This window comes from Canis lupus, chromosome 3, assembly GCF_011100685.1.
Source record: "Canis lupus familiaris isolate Mischka breed German Shepherd chromosome 3, alternate assembly UU_Cfam_GSD_1.0, whole genome shotgun sequence".
In the NCBI taxonomy this organism is placed as follows: Eukaryota; Metazoa; Chordata; class Mammalia; order Carnivora; family Canidae; genus Canis; species Canis lupus.
In genome coordinates this window covers 23,910,925-23,935,790 of record NC_049224.1, presented here as the reverse complement: position 1 = coordinate 23,935,790, position 24,866 = coordinate 23,910,925, and the positions used below count along the sequence as shown (strand labels likewise).

The 24,866-nt window shown below is 36.3% G+C and overlaps 1 protein-coding gene across 3 annotated transcripts in view; it reads right to left on the bottom strand.

The window, feature by feature from the left end:
- Positions 1 to 7,779: 7,779 nt before the first annotated feature.
- Positions 7,780 to 24,866, bottom strand: part of EDIL3 (EGF like repeats and discoidin domains 3) — a 393,208-nt gene continuing 376,121 nt past the window's right edge. For all 3 annotated transcript variants that reach the window (XM_038532401.1, XM_038532403.1, XM_038532402.1), the window contains one exon: positions 7,780 to 10,827. In XM_038532401.1, the coding sequence (XP_038388329.1) occupies positions 10,678 to 10,827 (150 nt within the window). In that variant the 3' untranslated portion in view covers positions 7,780 to 10,677. The remainder of the gene's footprint in view (positions 10,828 to 24,866) is intronic.

The following is a 24,866-nucleotide window of genomic DNA, read 5'->3' as shown; positions in this document are numbered from 1 at the left end:
TAAGAATCCTTTTAGAATATAAATCAAATGACTCTCATCCCCCATTAATTTATGGGAGTGTTCTAATGAAAGTTTCAGTGGAATCACTTATTAATTCAAGTTTGCAGAAACACTCTGCCTTTCAATCCATGTCCTTTTTAGTGATATGCAATATAAACCATAAATTACAACACAAATGTATGAATTTTCAGTTTTATTTGAATTACTGAATAAATTTTTATTAAAGTTTTCCAATACACACGCTTTGAAGGAAAAAGTAGCTCAAATATTTTGCAGATAGTATGAAAAGGCAAACCTTGGCAAGTTCAATGTCATACCAGCTACCAACATTTTCTTCAGGAAGAGTCAGAAACAAGGTCCTACGCAGTCATGCAAAAGTGTTAATATAGTAAAAGAGCTTTTTCATTTGGTGGGGGGCGGTTTGCATCAGCTCCTTATTTTGCCTTTGCTGCCTAGAATTACACCATCATTAACAGCAAGCCCTCTGATTTCAGGTAGAATGTGACATGGTTGTGGGGGTCCCCAAGACTAACCCACCCCAAGTAGCCATTTAACTGAAACCTACTGAATGAATTACAATGACTGTAGAATTTTTGTTTTCCTTTTTCTGTTCAATATATGACTTTCCTGATACATCCTTTCTGTAACTATTGTAGCCATTTTTAAAAACAAGAATAAGGGGTGGAAGAAGAAGACCTCCATACTCATGTTAGGTGCCATTGATGAGCCATAGCAGGATCAGCAGAGGGAAGATGGAAGCAAAAGCTGGAATTGTTACTTTTATGTTCAGAGTTTTACAATGGTAGGAAATTCTCAGACTCTTTAAATGTATTGCAAAACTGTAAAATATTGATAATGTCCCATACTGGAAGGCTGCCTTTCATAGAAACAGTAGACAGACATTGAAACAAATCAAGTCTTTGTCCCCAGCACATAAGATGCTAATTATAATAAGCAAAAAAAGGCCTCTTCGGAAATATGATATCCACAAAGGCACTTCCTGTCCTCAGATCTTCCTCAAGATTTTAGCTTGCCAAGTGCAAAGGAGGCTGGATTTCAACCTGAACTCATACTCCTGGGCCTGGCATCTTTCTGCGTGGCACAATTTGCTTAACAATGCATAGATGCCCTGGACATAAATTTTATCTTTGATATTTCCACGGGTCCTTTTGTTTTACTTTCAGTAGATGCTAAAGAAATCTCTTAGATGGAAGAGGGCCTTCAGCACAGGTTTCAAATCATTATCTTCTGTGAACGTGGTTAAAAAAAAAAGAAATAGGAGTACATATATGATAATGTGCTTATTAAGAAGGAAACGGATATTGGCCCAAACCAAGAGCAGGAAACAACTTCATGTGCAGAAATACATCAGAGATAGCCTGGAACTCACATTAGACTCCAGGGTGAACATCCTCAAGCTTACAGGCGCTGCTGTAAAATAAGCCTACTGAAGGATAGACAAGATGCGCATCAGAAAGGATCTTCCAGTACTTTCGATGCGCTTTACCCAGTGTGATGCTTTACCTTTACGGAAGATCATTTAAAACATTAAGTAAGCTTTAAGCATTTGAAGAGAGATGAAAGAATAAAGATATTTTCCTTTTCTTGGAAAGAATAAAACAGATTGTTAAAATACCTTAACTGCCAGTTTTCTGATGGTAACGAAATATATAGACTGGGCTTCAGCAAGGATGTAATTTAAATATTAGAAGATTCATTGACCATTAGGATTGTTAAAGACTTACTTAGGTTGTACTATTCTTTCTTGAATATTTAAGACACCGAATGAATGCAACCTAGAGAATTAAACATTTAAACAAATGCATCCCAGACTTAGTGGTCTCTTCATTCCAATTGTCTAGGATTCTCTCAGCTTATTCTGGTTCACTGAAGAATGATGGACAGAGAATTGACTATTTAAATCAAGTTATAGAAATTTAATTTACTGATTACATGAGGTTATTCAAGGTTACTTGTCCCTGATTAAGTCCCTAATTCTACTAATTGAAAAGTCACCGGGGAATGAAAAGGAGAATACCATCTGTATACCAATAAGAAGTTAGTTCCTTAAACTGTGTTAGCGCCCATGCTTTACTTTCCAAGGTGTTAGTCACCACTCAGCTTCTCTTCTCATCAAGTGTATATTAACTTTTAAATGTTGAGAACTAGAACTCAAGAAGGGGTAGTTCTGTGTTTCCATTGCATAACTTGAAAGTCTGTTTTTTAAAAGTTTTTAATTTATTTATTCATGAGAAACAACAGAGAGAGAGAGAGAGAGAGAGAGAGAGAGGCAGAGCCACAGGCAGAGGAAGAAGCAGGCTCCCTGCAGGGAGCCCGATGGGGGACTTGATCCCAGACCCTGGGGTCATGACCTGAGCTGAAGGCAGATGCTCAACCGCTGAGCCACTCAAGTGTCCCTTGAAATTCTTTTTTAAAAGTTGGAAATATCGTGGCTTCTCTTATCTATAAAGCACCATTTTCACATTTTTCTCGAATATAAGTATTCTTTTTATTGCATTAAAGGTCTCAGGCTCTCCACATGTGGATGGCCATTTAGTGTTCTATGGATAGCAGACGTTTTGACGTTTTGGGCTTATTATTCACCTTTGAAAAAATTAATGCTACTCGATACCTCATAGTCATTATCAGTTGTTCAGTAACTTGTGGATCTTTCTTCATACATTAATGTGATGGTCAACACTTCACCCACTCATCAATTATTTCGAATACATGTTGTTAGATAACACTGATATATTGAGTTGTGTAGGACCATAGGAGAAATTGCAGAAGAAACCATGCATCCTGAGTTGGAGGCAGATCATTCCTGTTGTTAATGACCCAGGATGTAACAAAACACATTTTTAGGACTTTTTGACTTAAAAGAAGAAAAAGAGTATTGAATAGGGTGAGGGACATCTCAGATCTAGGTATGTGCAAATCAGAGCTCTGTAACCTGATCAAATCTTCTTACCTCTTTGTGCTACTCTATTTTTTTTTTTTTTTAAGAGGGAATGGGGTGGGGAGGGGGAGAGGGAGAGAGAGAATCCCAAGCAGGCTCCATGCTCAGCACAAAGCCAGATGAAGGGCTCAATCTCACGACCCTGAGATCATGACCTGAGCCGAAATCAAGAGCCACTCAGGCATCCCCACTCTTCTTTCCCTCTTACACAGAGGACATCTTATTTCATTCTTCCTAGAGCTGTCACACTAGTAAATTGGATGTTTCAGTTGTCATGAATATTAAATTGGACAGTTTTGATGTCATTTCAGATGTCCACTTCCTCTGACTGCCTTCCCTGACTGAATTTTTACTGGCATAAGTTCTGTTTTATGTTCTCTTTGCACTTTGAACATATTTTTGTTATAGAGCCCAATGTAATTGTTTACTTTCTTGTCAACCTCCTACTGCCCTCCAACATTGTGAGTTCATGCAAGTCACAGTCTTTTCATCTCTCTATTTCCAGAATCTTGCGACATACTTCAATTTTACTCAGAGAATGATTTTAAAAAGAGGTTGGTTAATCTTAAAAGTTTAACTGCATAGTTAAACTTAATAGTTTGACTACTTAGTAGTAGTTTCTATGGTGTTAGTTATAAAAGAATTCAGCTTTATATCTCCAGTGAAAGTGAAAATGATTTAATATTTTACAGGATCTGAATTACGGCCTAATGCTACAATTCAGAGGCATAAGTGTTTGTGATACTTGAGTTAGGGAGGAACATTCTCAAACAAGGAATTGGTAGTATGAGTTTCTGAAAACAGTCTGAAAAAGTCAGAATGAGCAAACAGGGGAACCAAATTATGGATTTTTAAACCACAAGTGACAGTAGAAAAATCCACTAAAAGAAAAAGCATCAAAGTTGATTCAACAAACAAATAAACAAACCAAACAACACATGGATCTATATTATATTTAACCCCAAGTGGCAGGTTCCCCCATAGGCAGCTTCTGCTCATGCTGCAAACCCACCTTCAGGCCAGACTCAATAGTTGGCTGTACCTTCCCTAGCAGAATTATTCCCTAGCAGAATAGACTGTGCAATGGAATAGGGAAAAGGAAAAACTTACTGTATTAGAATGTTTTACAGGGAGAAGGGTAAAGGACTTGATCCACCACATAATAAAAATGCACACAGTTCCCTGGGTAGTATTTTTGTTTTCTTAAAAAGCCTATCAGGCCTCTAGCACCTAGTCCTCTCTGTCCCCACCAAGCCTATAAAAGCCTCCTGTTGCCAGGATCCATCCAATTCTGGCTCTAAACTCACACTGACCACCCAGCATACCAGGCAGGCGGCTAGCAGACACTGTCCGTTTAGAAGGCAGTTCATGACCATATTGCCGTGGTTTTCAAATGTTTATGACTGTGTCTCAGAGTAAGAAAAATAATTTATGCTCTGGTCAAGAACACACATATGCACAGGAATATAACTGAAATAAAAATGTTTTAGGAAAGAATTTTTACAGTGGACACATTCCTCCCCTCCCTTCTGCCTTTCTCCATGCTTCTCTTAGTTTACTTAATTAAAAAAAAATACTGGTCCTAATCCACCAATTTCTCACCACTAGAAGTATGAAAAACATTTTAGTATTGTTTAAACATGGCTCTTGGAGTCTCAGTACACAACCCAAGCAGCTTATCCAGGTATTTATACCACTAAAAACGGGTTCCTTTTGGGGATGTGTCTCAGTTTATTCAGGCTGCTGTAGCACAATACCACAGACTGGGATTGCTCATGCTCATACTTTGGGAGGCTGTGAAGTCCAAGTTCAAGACACCAGTACCGTCAAGTGAGGACCTACTTCCTGGTTCATTGCTAGCATCTTTTCACTGTGTCCTCACATGGAAGGGACTCAGGAGCTCTGGGAGTCTCTTTGGTAAGAGCACTAATCTCATTCATGAGGGCTCCACCTTCATGACCTCATCGCCTCCCAAAGGCCCCACCTCCTACACCACTACCTCTGGGCGTTAGGATTTTAATGTATGAATGGGGTGGGGGGTACAAAAACATTCAGACAATAGCAGGCTGCATCTGCTATCAAAAACACAGTATTTTTGGGGGGTGCCCGAGGGGCTCAGTCAGTTAACAGCCCGCCTTCGGTTCAAGTCTTATTCCCAGGGTCCTGGGTTTGAGCCCTGTTTCAGGCTTCTTGCTCAGAGGGAGCCTGCTTGCTTCTCCCTCTCCCTCTAACCCCTCCAACCCCCTGCTCGTGCTCCCTCTCAGATAAATAAATAAAATCTTTTTTAAAAATAGCATTTTTCCATATTATTACCTAAAGATTCAAGAGCTGAGGAAGTTCAACTGCTTGAGGTTAATTATGTAGTGTGGTCTTTGTAATATGCCCTCTTTAACCTCTCTGTTCAAGTCCTCTTTCCTGGGCCTGGGTAGAAAATGCCACTGGCCCGTAAGAAGCACTGCACTAATCCTGTCTGCCAGAGGCACTGGCCTGCCATAGTTCTACTAAAGGGCAAGTCCTTTTTATTATTATTATTACTGTTATTATTTGTAAGATAAGATTGACTTCTCTCTCTCTCTCATGAATAAATAAATCTTTAAAAAATAAAAATACATTTTAAATATGTATTTATTACATGTACTTTTCATATAATTAGCTCTATTAATCACTAAGAGGTGGTACAATTATAAAATATGTGTAAATCCATGTTTAATTTGCCATTTAAGTCATTTGTTATTGGAAACATTCCTTCTCTGTCATAGGCATGCAGTCTACTCCCAGGTGCCTTCCCCTTAATTCTCTTCAGCATCTGGGCCCTGCTGCTTATGTAAGTCATCACAAAGCTGTTTCCATATTGGCCATGGGGGACATACTATTTGAATGCCGCAACAGTCTCAAGGCCACCACTTCTTTTTCAGGTAGCAGCAAGTTGAGCTTACGTCAATTCATCATCATTAATAACATATTTATGGATGGGCATGTGAATGGCACTACGGGGATTTTACATAAATATAGAAGAGTGTAGTTGATGCCTTTGAGGACATTAAAATAAAATTAAGTCAGAGGCAGTCACCATATGCAATGCCTAATCATGTAATATGGTGACCGTTTGGTGATGCTACTATACCATATTTCTACAGCATTCGTATTTTCAAATGACTCCATCAACTCCTGCCAAGATATGCAGAAACAACTAAATGAGGAGCCTTTTCCAAAAATGTTTTCCTGTTTTCTGTCACCAAATTCATTTAATAGAATCGCTCTCTGAGTAAGTGCCACTTGTCTACTGTGGAAAACACTTTATCTGGTAGCAATTTTGAAACATCCAATGTGAATTATAGATACTTACTGCAATAGAATCAAGGAATTCCATTTTCCTCTTCAAAATCAATAGAAAAATTGCTACGCACACTAGGTATTCCTTCTTTGTAAAGACGGATTTAACAGTGCATTCTGTTTCAGAGTAGTTCAGGTTTTTCTCAGCTAGCAAAGTGGTTTAATCCTCCATTTTTACCTGCTCAGGTAAAAGGGTCATTTTGCATCTCGAAGGCTGGAGGCAATATTTTTCACAAATAACACACTAACTCAATTGTTAATATTGTTTTAAACTAGCCTTAGAGAAGAGAGGTAGGGAGCACAGCATCGCGGACAGTAAAAATTGTTTCTTTACCAAAATATTTACTTAAAATCATGTACTCACAGTCGAAGTGCTAGATGTTTTAAACTTTTAGGTTAAATAGAGAGAGTATTTTCCATTCATGATGTTATTCATGATAGATTTTTGAAACAAATTTCAACATGGTCAGATTTTCCTCCTTGGAATTCTAAATGTTTCTATTGTTTCCACATCTTGAATCAGTAATTTTAAGAGCTTCATAATTGAAAATTTTCTATTGAGTTATTATTCTATCACAATGAACTTTTACCCATAGAGATACCCTGATTCTTTATTGGCCTTCTTAAATATATATGCAATATGATATATATATATATATATATATATATATATATACACACACACATATATATTAGGGGGGTTAGGATTTCAACGTATGAATTTTGGGGAGTAAAGCATATTTGTATATGTGAAAAAATTAGGCAAGCAATGGAATCCCACTGAAGCATTTACATTCAAATGCAGTTAAATAGAACATGCATGACTACATAAATACACATAACAAGTTGATACTGAGAACTATCAGAGATGCACTGAAACACAACTAAGGAATCAACATTTAATAACTTAAATTTTTGAATCTTAAGAACATATCTAAGAAGTGGGAAGAACCCAGACTTAATATTTTACCCATGGCTTCCAGAGAGGCAGAGACGAGGTTTATGAAGAAACCAAGTGTTCTGACTATCTTTAAGCAATAGCTGAAGTTACATGGGTAAATATATTATTAATGTTTGTGTGATTGCTTACTATTGTTGACTGGATCTCTCCATTATGCTCCTGAGAATCAGGTACTTAAAAAACAGTGGAAATGATAGCAATGGCATGTGATTAACAATGGGCAGATCAATCCTGGAACACACGACATTAAATATGAATGAAGCAAATAAAATGACTTTGGGTAATCAATATTCCAATAAATTTTCCAGAGCTAAAAGGAGTGGGAGAAATGCACACATTTTAATAATTTTGGAAAATCCAAGTTAACTAATATCAATGTGTATTTGGAGGCTATTGTAATTTGTTTTTTTTCAATGCATTTGCTTAATTATCTTATACAAAGAAAAAGTACCTCAAGCGTGTAGTTACGAGTAGTGGGCATTCAGACAATATGTGTATTCTTACAAACGTGTTTAATTACAACTGCTTCAAAGGTATCCCAGATTTTCAAAAGTTTTATTTTAAGTTTGAAGACTAGACACGGTCATACTAATTTTACAACATCCTACATGATTTAAGTATATATACAAAGAAAAAAAAACAACATTGGAATATTACACAGCTTGAGAGTTTGCAAAGGTTATTTGTGTCTTAGTCACTTCTCTACTTACTGACATATCAGATGCCAGCAGTGAGTATTATGTTTCATTATTTGTTGACTAGCAAAGATACAATCATTAGTACCCTAAGTCTTCAAAGTTCACACCAATTCTCTGAAGCCATTCAGAAAGAGAAAGTCAACCCTGAAATTAGAATTAGTGACTATGATAAGTGTTTTCAACAGGATATAGATAAAATGGAGATGTTTAAAATGTTAATTTCAGAGAGTCTAAAATTAGCATATTATAGCTACTCAATATAGTGAAGACTAGGCGATTCTTGTGTGTGTTCTGCATACAAGATTTTGCTTGTTTTAGTGTGAATTTAAATAGAATAAATTTGTTTCCCTTTGATGTCATTGATACGAATGACACAAAAGCTACATACTACTTCATAGGAATTGTTAACATCACCACGTGTGGGAATCCCTTTGTTATCATGAATTTGAGGCATCATGGAACAAATAGATAGCCCGTTGGTCATGCCATGTGGGTGAAGAGCACAGAGAGCAGAGAGACGATGCACAAGCAAGAGAAAGCCATTTCAATGTATTTCTAAAAGGTATGAAGTATAATTTTGACAAACTCCCTTTGATAATATTAGTTTAAAAAGGTATCAGTAAAATAAAATTCAAAGCATCACAAGAAGCCATGAATAATTTTGAGGAAGTCATTACAAAGCAATACTCATGATTTCTAAAACATACTCTGTTAAGAATGAAGAATCGTGCATAGTCTGCAAAGGGAAATGGCTAGGGATTTGGTGGGACAGTAAATGTCTAAAGAAATAAAAGGCATTGGCTAGACAGTAAGTGTGTGTATATTTTTGGACCTAAGTAATTATTTGTAGTATGACTTTAACATTTAGGAAATTAAAAAGATTTAATTGCTAATTTTAAAGTTGTCTGAAAAAAGCAATATAGTGGACCTAACGATTTTGTTTGTGAAAGATGCTGAAAAATGATCACCATTTCAGATGCTTCAAATCAACGATTTTATAAGAACCTGAAATAGAAAGCCTGTGGGCATAGGACAAATGTGTGGCCAGCCAGTCCTAATTTTGCTCTTATTAAAAATGCCATTATGATTGACTTTCCCTTTAAATTCTTCACAATGATTGAAGACCACTTCATATTTACATCATTAAGAAATGCTGTTAACACATGGACAGACAAGACAATAACAGTCTAGTGGCTTTTGTTATGCAGCACAAATAATAGAGGGGGAAAAAAAACTTTGCAGTGTTGCACAGGACTTTAACATTTTGTACACATACCACACTTTCTTTTCCAGGTCCCTTACTTTAAAACTCCAATAATTCTGTGTCTAAGCCTTGTAAAATAAATACTTGTAAAGCTTATAAATTAGATGTTGAGGACTTTTATGGAGGCAGTGTGAGCTTTAATTTGAGACACATGTCATTTAAACCTCCATCATCAATAAACTAATTGTTACGATAATTGTTTATTTTTTCAGGACCTCCGAAGCAAAATAAATAGAAATCAATTTTCATCTTAAAATGATCTACTACTTTGTCATTAGTAAATACTTTTCACAAATAACTACACAATATGCTTTCCTGGGAAACTGCTACCAGTTTCATTCAAGTCTCAATAAAATTCTAGTTACACAGAAAATGCAGAGATGAACAAAGAAATGATGAGTATGCTTGGCCAGGCTATGCAGCACTGTGTTAATACTTGCTTGCTAAAAAAATTCTAAATAGACAAAGAATTCATTATTCTATTATTTAAAGGAAAGAGAAGGCTATGTAAATACCATCAAAACAAAGTTTTAAAATCTGGCTTAAAGGGACATAATATTACTTTTTTGTTGTTTATTTTGCAAAATGGTAGTACTGGATTTTTTATAAAGGAAGTATTTGGAAATTATATAGTTATAGCTTCCTTCAAAAATAGAGCTGCAGATTCATTCTACTAATATTAAATATGATCAATCTGGTGATATGCAATCATGTTCCACATATATGTATACATATATATGCATACATACACATACACACACAGAGATAAAACTTCTTTTAGGCAAATAATAGGGAAAAACTGAATTAGAAAAAAATGTTGACTTATTCAGTCAATACACAATATAAAGAATATAGAATAGAACAAAAAAGGAAAAAAGATCACATAATATATTTGATTAGAAACAATGAAAGTAAAATGAGAATTATAATATCAATACTGCATGTTACAGATTCTTCAAAATTCTGTTATCAACACTGACAGTGTTTGGTAGGCACAGGGGAAACAATTAGAATAATGTAGAGTCATCACAGAAGAAAAAAAACCTTATTGCTAACATCGCAGTATTCCTTTTATAAGAATTCATTGAGTATTGATTATAAAAGCTCTATCAACTCTTGCTTTTATTTGATACCTATGAGGTTTCTTTTTACCCTTGCTATCAAGAGTGCTACTTTCTTTCCTTAATATTATTTCAACCATTGCAAATAATTTAGAAAACAATGACAAAAGTAATTCACAAGTTAATGTGATGTTGTGTAAGAAATTTAAACGATGAAAATCAAATGAAACCATTGAAAAGGCAGGCTTAGACCTCCTTAAAGACAGTTAGTGGCCTACCATAATTTGAGCACTTTTTCATGACAAATCCCATTCAATTTTCCTACAGATTTTGCACAGTTCATTCCAAGGAGATACTTTTAGGGAGAGAGAGAGAGGAGGGTTGTGGGGTGTGGAGTCTCCTCACTCTTCTTCTGTGCAGCCCAGCAGCTCAGACCGCAGCGTGATCCTCCCATACCAGGACCAGGGAAGGATTCTTATGTGCCGTGCATAGATCGGAGGGTCGATGACGTTTTTCCTGTGGGTATCATTGTCAAAATTGCCCTGGAAAACCTAGTAGAAAAGAGCAAAGAGTATCAATCATATAGCCTTCTCTTTCTTGGGAATTATTTTTTTAATCATTTTCTTGTTTGGAAACTTTTCTCCCAAATGTGAGATTTGATAACTAATCATGTTTTTCAAAACATAGGATTACAGCTTCTTCTTCTTCTTTTTTTTAAGATTATTTATTTATTTATTCATGAGAGACAGAGAGAGAGACGCAGAAACACAGGCAGAGGGAGAAGCAGGCTCCCTGCGAAGAACCTGATGTGGGACTTGATCCCAATACCCCGGGATCCCGACTTGAGTTGAAGGCAGATGCTCAACCTCTGAGCCACCCTGGGATCCCTGTTTGCTTGTTTCTAAGCCTATTCATTCCTGAATTCCTACCACACAGTTGTGATCATTGAGACATAATGTCCTGACATGTTGGCACTGGATTCTTCTCCAACATTCTTCTTTTGTTTCAAAGCTTTTTTCTTTTTTTGAGCATTTTATGTACCCCCGCCTTTTTTTTTTTTCCTCCAAAGAGACCTTTATAATAACTTTGGAAAGTGCTTGTTTCAGAAAAAACAAAGTCAGAACACTGGGACCCTGATAGGAATGACATTAAATTACATGTTACTTTGGGAGAAATTCATGCTTTCATAATATTTACTTACTTGAAGATTTTATCATTTTTAAACTATAGATTCTGAACACTTATTGAAGTAATTTCTAACCTTTATATTCACAAATTTCATTTGAGCTCAAATAGGATAGTGAAAATCTCTTCAGAATTTTCCTTTTTAACTTTATGAGGCATCTTATAATTGGAAGATAATTTCTTTCTTGCTTGAGATCAAAACATGACTATATGGCTACAAGGAGACCTGAAACAAAAATTCCCCAAAGGAAGAAAAGAATAAGAAGCTCCATCACTATATGATGGAATATTTAACCCATATCTTTGAACATTCTAAAACTAAAGGAAATGCTTTAAAAATGGCCTTCTAGAATAAGTTGATTCAGTCTCAGATGATCACAAAAGGTCTCCTGGATAGGGAAAAATAAAGATATCTTCTTGAAGGCATCAGTCAGCATGGCACTGATTAATAGAGGCAACAGACAAGATGGGGTAATCTTTCTGTTGGGTCCATGGACAGATTCTGTGTCATTGAGGGCAAATGCAAAGTGCCATCCCCACCTGGTGGGGAACAATTTTTCAACCTGACACAAAATATACCTCAAAGGTGATTTTTGAATAAATATTTGCTGAGGAAGAGAATACTGAACCGTGCCAACTCTAGAATTCATCATCCTGGCATCCCTGAATCCATTTTTATTTGATAGGAATTTTATCCTCAGCAATGCTCTGGCTTTGCATTGACCAAGCAAGTCTTAATTCTGGATTTAAATGTGCTAGTAAATAACAGTGTCTCTGTTAGCAGAAGCTCCCATGTATAGGACATACCACACAGACACTCACCAAAAATCCTTAGAGGGGTTGTCATTGCAAAAGCGGAAAATAAGAGAGTACCTTCTACGGTTCCCTGACATTTTTTCTGACATATGATGTTGGATTCAAATGCTTCATCGAGACTGTGGTGTTACAATTTAATATAGAATCTCAAATCCAATTTCAAAGCCCTGCTAGAGAACTTAATGTGTATCTTTGGAATAATATAACTTAAATTCATTAACTTTCATCACAAGATCTGTAACAGTCCAAAACATAGAGCTATACCTCTTCTTGGGAAGGATATACAGTAAGAAATAATTTTCTTTTAAGTCACTGGTCTTCAGCGCGAGTTTCAATAAGAAAATATCAACCCAGAAATAAATACTTGAGTTATTAGTTACACTCATCTTTTATAATGGAGAATACATTTAGAGAAGCTACATCAGCCCTGAAACTGCATACAGCTGTGACACTTCTGATTTAAGGTGTGAAAGTCATAGATATTTGAGTGCTCATTAAAAAAATTAAATGAAGTTTCATAAGACCGTATAACTTAAAAAACAAAAATGTTCACAGAAAAGCAGCCACAGTCTATGTTGGAATCACCCAAACCATGGCCTGAAGGTAGCAAAGATGTGCTTTTATTTTGGGAGGTCTCCCGGTAATGACACAGCAGAGAACACAAAGCACATACTTGCAAATTCTAGCATGACATCTTGAACTTGCTGTACAAACCTGTGGCCCATGTCCTGTTTTCTTGTCTCCAGCACTAGGAAGATCTTGCTTAAGAATGCTATTTCAGTGTTTCACCCAGCAAAGGAATGCAAATTCAGTATTCTTAGTTGACTTTTAAAAATGTGTAAAAATTCTAGAAACGTGCTTTCACAGACACACTTCAGAGCTATAAGCACCTCAACGGAAAGCAAAGTCTGAAGACTGATGGAAAACATCATACCTCCATATAGAAGGGAAAAACTGTATATGAGAAAAATAGTTTGAGAAGTTTTTAGAAAAGAGTATGCATATGCTTCAGTTTCAGGAGGAGGCTTAGCTGATTAGCTGATGACAAGTTTGCTGATGCACTCAGACATGATAATGCTTAGGGATCTCTCAGGCTTTCCCCAGCATACAAGGCCCTCAAGAAAAAGACGCTGAAGGTACTTGGGAGAGGCTTTCAGTTACAGCCTAGATAATAATAGAGAGAATTGCAACTGCCTCCATGTGTCTGAGCTCTTGGATTCTGTTTTTCAATGTCAACTCTCCTATGATACTACTTAAAATTCAAATCATATTCTAATGAGGATTCAAATCTCAACACAGAAAGACAGTCAGATAAAACTATTAAATGTTGCTTCCAGCAAAGTTTTAATTTTTTTTTTTTTTTTTTGTAAGATGAGACTTGTCATTCTTCACTAGGGACAATAGTCTATTCAGGCCAGAGTAGATGTCATCAATGGGAGACTGCCAAAAAGGCAGGATCATCCTTCATGACACCATCAGAAGGATGACGTAGTAGCCGTGATGTATAACTGCATTTCACAACTGTTGAGGAATTCTTGAGGGGATTTCTTGCACATTCTATTTATTTAGAATGTCATCTGGTCTCAGAAGATATATTTCTTTTTATCTGTCCTAAATAATGCATTAAAAGATTTAAAGAGAAGGGCACCTGAGTGACTCAGTGGGTCAGTCTCTTGGTTTTGGCTCAGGTCATGATCTCAGGGTCCTGGGATCAAACCCTGCATTGGGCTCTGTGCTCAGCAGGGAGTCTGCTTGGGATTCTCTCTCCCCTTCTCCCTTTGCCCCTACTCCTGCTTGAGACTTCTCTCTCTCTTTAAAATAAATACATCTTAAAAAAAAAAAAAAAGATTTTAAAGACACTCCCATTGTTCTAACCTTTTGGAATTTATGTTCATGTCATCCAAATAACCAGCAATTTTAAGTATTTTTTAGATGGCCTCCCTGAGCTCTTCAAAGCTAATGAGTCATATTTTAGCAAGGTCTCAGGTTACCATCAGTTCTTCCCTATGGCCTTTTGTTCTCCCCTTTCTAGATTTCATTATTTTACTTTTGATATGTGGAGACTAGAACTATAACTGGGATTCCACATATTGTGAAAATTCAAGGCTTGAATAAGCTATTGTTTGCATTTGCCTTAGCAATGGTGTCAAACACACCACTGGCTTCATTGACTATGTCTGTACACTGATCTAATACCCTTAAAGGATTATAGACAAAGATAAAAATCTATTACCCTAGAGCAGCATTTGTATGGGGAGGGAGGGAGGAGTGAAAAAGAGAAAAAAAATTATTCAGCATATACAATTTCAATTCTGTTTTCTTTCATCCAGAATGCTTATAAAGTAGTTAGAAACAAAGTCTTTTCCAGCTCTGATCCCTGAGAAACACTGGTTTTATTTTAAATATTTAATTTATTTATTCATGAGAGACACAGAGAGAGAGAGGCAGAGACACAGGCAGAGGGAGAAGCAGGCTCCATGCAGAGTGCCCGACGTGGGACTCGATCCCATGACTCTGGGATCACAACCTGAGCCAAAGGCAGAGGTTCAACCACTGAGCCACCCAGTCGCCCCAAGAAACACTGTTTTTATGTAATTCTACTCATGGAGTGGAAGAATCTGAGCCTTGGAAAAGAATCTGCCAGCACCAACTTTCCTCTAACTTTTCTGACATGGAAATTCCAGCAATGGTAATGCAACTTCTCAATATAACAGTTATGTATTTAGACACTTTGAAAATCTGCCCTTGAGTTAGGCTGACATATATCTCTTTCTAATTTCCATCTATTGATCCTAGTGCTTTATTCTCAACAAGCATAGATGGTATCTATCAAAAGAAAAATACTTTTAGGTTTATTTGATAATAATTAACACAAGTCTCTCATAAACTCAAAATTAGTGCTATAGGTTCAACAATTGTGGTTGCTTAAAAATATTCCTCATGTAAGATGATTTTCAAACTAATCATCTTGATTGCATTGCATTGAATACCCTCTGCTTTAACTATGACTCGATTAAACTATGGTATTTATTTGGACATAGTATGTAGTTATGACCTGAGTGGCTCAAAATACAGAGTGTACCTTTGTTTCGGGTACAATACCTCTATCAATGTAGTCTAAAATTTAAAACAATTATGTTACATTTTCTGTCATGATTGATGACTAATGTTTAAAAAAACTTAGAACTTTTTCATAGAATTTCTCTTGAGCCAGGATTGAGTAAGTAATGTTTTACTTACTTGTAAAATAGATTTATAGTGGATGTAGACATTTATATTTATTCCAATTTTATTTCATTTTATTGAATCATGACATTTTAAAAATAGCAATTTGTAGTTAAGATTATGGTCTATATAAAATATTGAAAATTTAGTGGACATAGGAATTTAAGTATCTATTTCATAAAGTAACCATTTATGTATTATGTGAGTATAAAATCTGACTTTTGTGGGTGACATAAAGGACTTACACTTATTAGTTTATGGTTCAGCATCATAAAAGTCATTTTTACATACCTATTATTAACATTACTTGAATTTCTTTTGGACTGTCAAAAATTTCAGAGTTTCAACTTGAATCAATGCTCTAATGACTTAAGGTCTAATGCACAAACACAATATTTATCTATTTGGATAGTCTTTATAAGAAGATCTCAGTTGTTTCTCATTCTATGTCTTTAATTTTTATTTTTTTTTCATTCTATGTCTTTTAGACTAATATTCAATTTATGTTCTAGTTTGCCCTATATTAAAGCATTCCTAAAATCAAAACTTTTCATTAGAAAGTAACACACAAATTATTGTGTTATAATTTACAGAAAACTGTAAGTGGGATAAATATACATCACCTTAAAAGGAAATCCTATTGGAAGTTTTACATGTATGAAACTTCTGTTAGTGATTGGATATAAGAAGTCTTAAACCAAAGTTTGATTATTTTAGCTTACATAGACTCTAGCTATTATTCAGTGAATTCAATTTTCTAGGAAAATTTATCAGCATCCTGACACCATTTCATGATTGAATGGCTGGTATATCATTCTTGATGGTTTTCTCTCCAATCAATTCCACTAAACCAATGAAACTCCGTAACAAAATTAGTCTAAATATAAGTACATTCTTTCAGATGTAATAAGGAAACAAATAAGTTTCCAGGTAAATTCCAATATTCTAGGAAATGTTCCTTGAAAAATAGTGCACATTGAGAATCACATTCTAAGAGGTGCACACACACATAAAGAAAGGGTTTTGTTGGAGTTCGGAGATTGGGTTAACAACTGATCATCAGTCTGTAGTGGAATGAGTTGGGGGATGAGTCCTCACTATAGCACATCCCAACAATGCTGCAGCAAAAATCCTCATTGGCAGAGAGGTACAGGGAGCCGCCTCAGTGTCTTCCAGCCCGAAGCATTCTTGAATAGAATACTGCCTTCCAAAGGTGCAGCTGAAGTAAGGCCATAGCCAACCGAAACAATTTATCAGCACGTGACCATATCTGTACACACTCAAGGTGTGTCCAATCTAATATAGTCATAGTGTTGGCAGACACATGTCATTTCACTGAGGAGAGTATGGATCATACAACTTTGTGTAATATGAGCATGCCATATAATCTTAACCTCATCCAAAAGGAAGTCTGACTTTTGGGAGATAATCTATAAACCCTTGGGAAGTTCTGCGTGATAAGACTGTGTTTGTTTACATGGGAGCCTTGGGCCACACCAGGTAGTTTATGCTGAACAATGTGATTTATGGTAGGGGCTTTGGACCAGCTTGACCAAGGAAGGGGCTGGAGACTAAAGTCTGCCTTGCAGGTAGTAAACCATGTCTACATGACTGAGCTTCAATAAAAACTTTGAACATCAAGGTCGAGGTGGTTGGATTCCTGGTTGGCAATACTTACTGCATATTGTATGTCACACATCGTTGCTGAGGGAAGTTAGCATTGTTTAAGATTCTGAGAGTAAACAACTGAAGGCTCAGCCTAAAACTCTCCTGGATTCTGCTCCATATGCCTATTTTCTTGGCTGATTTTTATCTGAATCCTTTCGCTTTTAGAAACTGTAACTGCCAGTATAATAGTTTTAAGTGAGTTCTGTGAATCCTTCTATTGAGCTATCATCAAACCTGAAGTGGTCTTGGGGACCTCTACTTGCAACTGAGGTCTGAAGTGAGAGTAGATTTGGGAACTCCCAAACTTTGCAATGAGTAATTGATGCTGAAGGGCTATAGGTTTTACAGAGGACTTTTTGATACTTGTACCATTGATTAGTCTGAAAAGGGATCTCAACTGTCTGAAAGAATTGAGCCCCAAACTTCCTCAACATTATGTACCAGGCCTGTCAGAGATACTCAGGTTTCAAAATTAATTGTGAACTTATTCTTTTATGATTCTTTGAATAAATTTTAACACGACAATTTTCTGAAATTTATTTATTGTGGCCCTTGAGTACACTTTCTAAATCTCTTATTGTTAGGCTCTACTCTCTCCATTTTACTTTCTCTTTTTATTTCTATTTTCTAGGTGATGTTTATTCTCATGAACATACACCTAATAAATACATCAAGTTACTAGCATTACTTGTTCTTTTACATATTTGAGTAACAAAACAACTCAACATCTTCATTCTTCTATATTTCTTTAATATCATTTCTGCAAAAGCTTCTATAGTCCTTGGGGAATATTACTTTGGCCATCTACTAGGGATTAATTTGAAATCCCCTGGGAAACTGGCAGGTTTTCTGAAAGCTGCAGAACATGGTGACATATATAAATCATTCTGTACCATATTTCATATTTGATACCAATTTTTATCTGTGTTCCTTTCAAAATGTTATTTTGTTCCACAAGCCCTTTAAAAAAATCTGGACCTTCGTTCCTTCAGAAATTTCTCTGCTTCTCAAGCTCCCTCAATGAAATTATATGAGGCTTTCAAACTGCCTATCCAAAGATTTAACTTCAAAGGTCCAATTACAGAACATTTTTGTTTGATGGGGGAAGTAGAAGAAAAACATGGGGACAAGTTCCATGTCTTTCTTCCACTACTGCATGAATCATTTTAAACCATTAAAATGAATATATGGATTCTCTGAGAAAATGAATTCCACTCCCATTGTTGCCCTCAGGAGATTTCTTGTGGCTCTGAAGTTTGCTCTCTTTTGTAATTATGTAAAAAAGTAGATCTTTGGCTTCAGGGAATGCTACATTTCACTGAACTGATCTGGCTTTGCTTCATGTTCCTAGTGTATATAAATCTCTGATTATATCCCCAAAATTTTTACTAAACCACAAATTTGATGTTCACTTAGAGTTCTTGCAGTGTTATCTGCACTCTATTGTTTTCTCTGTTACACTTTTCTTTTTACCCTTCAAAATGCACCAGTGAAAGACTCTAATAATAACTGGTCAAAAAAATACAAATATGTTGTCTTTTACTTTCTACTCTAACAATAAAGGGTCATTTATTGCTTTTCAAACGGTCACACACTCTTTCATTTTCCTGTAATTGATGAGAAAGCTGGTTGGCTGATATTTAATTCTTGACTGGAAAAGAGGGCTGTGATATCTTTCTAAGAGTCATTCCTCTTTAATACTCTGGGGGTTGGGAGTTTTGGGAAAGAGGAGGAAATTGCACAGCTTTGGGATAAATTTTTTTTTTAAGATTTTATTTATTTATTCATGAGAGACACACACACACACACAGAGGCAGAGACACAGGCAGAGGGAGAAGCAGGCTGCATGCAGGGAGCCTGATGTGGGACTCGATCCCAGGACTCCAGGACCACACCCTGGGCCGAAGGCGGCACTAAACCGCTGAGCCACCCAGGGATCCCCGGGAGAATTTTTTAGAACTCTTCATTTCTGGTCTCTCATAGAAGGGCTCAACCGACTCACAGAGATCTGAGATGAAGGGATCTAACTCTCCACAGTAATGGCCAAAGACCCTATTACTGGTAAACTGCCATAGATTATACCCTGTGATCCCCTAGTCCACTGCTAGAGTCACAAGTTGAGCTAAGGAATTGCTGAGATCCAACCCAGGCAGATGAGAGAGGAAGGGGAATGGGGAAAGGGTAGCCACCTCCATTCCTTCTGTGCTTTTCTTGCATAGCCTCACCTCCAAGTAGCTGGGGAGCTGGCCACTTCTTACAAAGAGCTAGAAGAGCCTCCCTGAGAAATTCATAAGAGTTATGTTAAGTCTTAACCCTGGAAAAAGACACCGAGAAAAATCAAAGCAAAACTTTCTAACTCTGTTGATGTTACCTTCTTTCTCCCACATTTGGTGGCATTTGGAATACTCAGTCTAGAAGTCATTTAGTAGGTAGGACACACCACCATATTTAACTTCTTTTATGATGAAAGTCTCCTTAGGAAACAAGAATATCCTAGCCAATATATCGCATAGGATGATTGCCTATAAAGATTTATGAAACATAAAATATGCCATTCTAAACTGTGGCTAGAGATTTAAACTACCCTCTCTCTAGCAGTCAGATTTTTGATTGCCATAAGAAATATTCCTACAGAAAAAAAAAGAACTGAAATATATCTGCTTTTCAAAGATACCTATCTATAGGAGATATTACCAAGAGTATCTGGATAGCAAGACCATCTAATTTTTTTCTTTTTTAGTCTAACATCAGAAATGTAGAAATGCCTTTCTTCTTTTCTATAAAAGTACAAACAGTCTGCTTCTCTAATGAAGCTCAACGTTCATCTCAAAATTTCCTAAATCACACAGGCCATTTTGCATTGTATCAGAACAATCTGCAGTCTGACTCTACCCGTCATAGAAGATTTTCAATGATGTGGCAGTAGAGAAATGGGTGTCTGATAATTCCCACCCCATTTTAGGAACCTTTCCCTCACTTCACATCTCTTCAAAGAGTCTCCACCTATTTTGTTCCGAAATGACTTAGTACAGAGCGATAAGAAAGAGCACGGTAGTGACTTAAGCATTTGGCCATGTTTCTTCTAAGCCAGACTGGTGTTGAGGAAGAAACAGAATCAGGGAGTTGGGGAAGATAATTCTGGAGCTGGATGATGAGCTGGCAATGTGGAACCTCGGAGATGAAGCAGGTTGTGAGGTTTGTGCATATGTGTGTATATTTCCCTGGACATAGAAGAAAGGCATTCTCACTTTATTCCCCCTTCTTGGGTGCTTTCTCAGGAGAACATCTGGTCTAGCTGGAAGATCTAGGAGATCTTCAATGGAGACAGAGTGGCAAGATAGAAGATTTGGGATATACTTATACTAATAGAATTACTCATTACTCCTCTGAAATTCAAATTTAATAGGGTGCGCTACACTTTTGTTTGCCAAATCTAGCAACAGTAAGTAAAAAGCAGAGAGAATTCTGGCCCTGAGCTGAGCAGGTACAAACTCTACTTTGGTCAGGGGCTCCTGGGTCTTTTTGTCTCAATGTGTTGAGGGTATACTGATTATTAAATTATATTTGACATCGGGAGGAAAAAAAAAATCACCTTTGCTGATATTCATAGGTACTGGTAAAGTACAAAATAGAAGAAAAGAAATAACAGTGAAATTTTGCTATGTAAAAGTGATTTTTTCACTCACTTATGAAGAGTGCCTTCCTTTAATTATTGCTATTTAACATTTTTTTATCTGTACAAAATTAATTCTATTTCTGGCTTTATTGGAAAGCCGGAAATTAACTCCTATGTTTGGTCTTCTGGTTGCTTTTTCTTTCTGCAGAAAAACTGGGAAAAATACTCCTTTCATGCAGGTACAATCGTTGGGTTCATCTTTTATTTGTTGAACTTATCTTTTAATCAGCTTTGTGTCTCAAATGACATCAGAAACTTTATAATGATGAGAAATGCGTTGCCTCTATAAAAGGGCCCCAAGGGGCTTAGTACAGATGTGTGCCTTGAGAGCACATGTAAATACGCTTTCTCCTTGAGATCCGACAAAAGGAAGTGTATGGGAATCACTACCCAATGGGTCATTTCATAGGGTGTGGCAGATCCAGAAATCCTTCCACAGTTTCTCATAAACATGGAATTATGACAAATATCTTTTATCCTTTTTCAGATTTAAACTATGAAAAAGTAGAAAAAGACTAGAATACTAATTCATTTTGAAAGTGAGAGATTTTTGTCTCATGCATTACAGCTGATTTGGTATGATGGTGAACAGTAAAAAAGGCATGCCTGCCACGTAGAACTGGTGTCCTTGGGGATTTTTGTCACCTTCAAAATATATTAAGCATTCAGAATATTAGTTGTTTGGTAATTATTTAGAAATAAAATGGGTTCATACTTTTGGCTGCGTTCTAGCCAACTGGAAATGTGTAGTTCCAACAATCAGAATAATGACATAGTTTTTTCTTATACTCAGACTGATCAAGTGCTCACTTTCATAGTGGGAATGATAACTACCAGATTCACATTAAATAGGACTCTATTTTTTCTAATCAATACTCAAAAATCTTCTCCGCTAAGCTCTCCTTGCTTCAATCAGTTTCATTACTGCTTTTTAATGAATAATTACATACTTGAATTTTCAACAATTTTTAAAAGTTTTTTAGCCTTGACCATTCTCTTGGGGACCTATCGCTAATCAGTATTTTTAGGGTGTTAACCTTTTTAATTGATGCCTAAGATTATAGTTGGGTTAACACTTGATGGTCTTTCACAGTCATATACAAGCATGACCTAAACAGGAGAATGAGTAATTCTATTCCATTGAGGAATACTGTCACTATACAATTGTGTCTAATAATAGGTAGGTCTAACATAAACATAAACATGAGATGTTCGGAATTTTCAGTGCGGATATTTTTTAATTTTACTTATTTTATTTTTTATTTTATTTTTAATTTTTATTTATATTATTTCTGATGAGTGATGGTAGATTGGGATGACAAAAATTAAGACATTAAAGTGTTTTAGCTTTTGAGCACTGTGAAAATTCAGGCCATAGATGTAATAATAATATGTAATAATAGAAAGTTATTTTTAATGAACATTTTACTTTAATGGCATGTTATATAACATATTTCCTGTGGTTTTCACATGTTTTTTTCATGGTCTCAAATTTTAAGATAGCTTATCAAATTTTCTGGAAACAAAGTTCTTGAGTTTTTAGGACAGAAGACAATCAACACACATTAAAAACATATATCCATCCCTCACTGCATTTCTCTGCATTGTTTGCTTCTGTCTCCATTGTTAAAAACAAAACCACTGGCCCAGAAGGGCATCAGTTAGGCCGAGTTTGTAAACTGGGGCTTACTTGTTAATCTAATTGCAGTTTCAACCTCCCCCAGAAATGTGGTCTTAACTGGTCAGTCAGGAATTTTTGACTGGGCGCCAATGAGTCTGCCACAGGGCTCCCTCCACTGCCCCAGAGGAAGATGAAGTAATTCTGCATGATAAGACCCTCTTGCTTTGACTTTTAGGGGAAAGCAGCCTTGCCTACAACAATCCTCTTTTGCTAATACAGGTCTTGCCCTGTTCTCCAGCTATAAAAACCTTCCATTTTGTACAACTCCTCTGCGCTCCCTCTACTTGCTAGAAGGGGTGCCGCCCATTCATGAATCATTTCATAAAGCCAATGAGATCTTCAAATTTACTTGGTTGAATTTTTGTTACTTAACACCTTAAACTTCTGTCTTATGGAGAACAATATCTCATAGCATCTGCACTGGGATTTTATCTGTCACTAAATAGGAGTCATAGAGGCAGGGATGTTTTCCTTCCTCCTTCTTCCAACCCACCCCCATACTGGTGAGTTTATGGATTTTTGTGTCTGACGTTTACTTGTTTTTTCCTACTACCTTATGAATCCTCAGACCAGTACAGTGCTTTTGTTTTTTGTTTTACATGAAGATTGAAAAATCCAAATGCCATCTAAGAAAGGTAAATGTTTCCATGAACAAAATTAACCATATCGTTTCATTGCTTGTCTTTAATATCATAGACTGTGGCATGACATACAAAGAATTTTCTCTGCAACTTCAAAATTGATCCTTGAAGAAAGACAACCAGCTTTCTTTTGCCGTCTCCAAATAAACGGAATGACTTCTTAATGAGCTCCTTAAGATCAATAGCTTCTGATTGCTCCTGTGGCTTGTCTATCATTTTGGTTTGTCTTTTATCTCCAGTATTTAGCTAGTTACTGGATTCTACAACTGCAATTATTTAAGTTACTAACCCTTGTCCTGCTCACCTCCATCCCATAAATCCCATTTCCTGGTCTGCCCTTTCTTTCCTTGTCTTAAACTTCTTTACCCTATATTCAGGACCAAACATCTTTGGGTAGGCAGAACACTGGGAGTTTGTGTTAAATTTGGAAATGGAAATACAGTCTTCCCTGTAGCTGAACTGCCCTTGTCTATTTATGTCTGGATTTGCATCCAGTCTTCTTCCTTGTTTCTGAACCCAAGTCCCCATCTCACAACGGATTGTGATCGGTGAGTCCCCATCGTGCTGTTCTCTGTGCACCTTAACTGCTATCACACTTCTCACTGGTGAAACACGCTGCTTTCCGAATTTAAATTTGTTCAGTGTGGTTGTCCTTTCCCATTCCAGCAGGCAGATCTAAGTTTACAAATGACTTTCACTTTGATAAATCAGTTCTTCTATACTGGGTTAGTCTTGAGACATGGCCTTCTTGGTCAGGGACCTTAGTAAAATTTACAGAGACTCCATTCTTTTTTTTATCAAAAGCATCAAATTTAAAAGGTACATAGGGAGTTACAGGATCTCCTTGAATTTTTTGGTTGGTATATACAAATTATGGCAATAACTAAATGTCTTTATTCACATGTTTATAGTAGTAACTATTTAGTCTCTCCATATTATCAACCTTCATTTAGTCTTGATGAACACTTCAGCCCCTAAGACTGCACTGTTTTTTTTTTTTTTAATTTCTTAGTTCTAGGCACCTGGGTGGCTCCCAGTGGTTGCACATCTGCCTTTGGCTCAGGTTGTGATCCTGGAGTCCCACATCGGGTTTCTCCCTCTGCCTATATCTCTGCCTTTCTGTCGCTCATGAATAAATAAATAAAAATCTTAAAAAAATAATTTCTTAGTTCTGTGCATTTTTTTTTTTTGTCTTGCATTAAAAGTGGACTCATGATGTTCACTGCTTTCTCTGCCTATCAACTCCTGGGCAGGGCTTTTTAATATAATTTAAAATTAAAAATGGCAGGCTCATCATTGAACTTTATATTCTGCCAAAACAGAAGAAACATTCTCAGGTTGTGTCCTGAGTTTGAAGATCTGATAACATCTACATTTATGGGAATACAGGCAATTAATTGTATGTTCTTTCTACCAACACATATCCCAGCCAGGTTCCATAATACTGAATTATGACAAGAAAGAAAGCATATAAAATTCGAAATAACAGTCGATTCCAGATGGTGTTTATTTAAATAACACTGTCTTTATTTTTAGACAATGCTGAAACTATGGTATTGTTTCCTTAACTTAGTTCCAGTTAAGTCACTCACCCAATATCTAAGTAAGTACACTATAGTGACTGCATATAAATCTCTGTCTTGTAGGGGCACAACTAATTTGCTATTTTTGAAGCTGAGTGCTTTGTGTAGAGCCAAT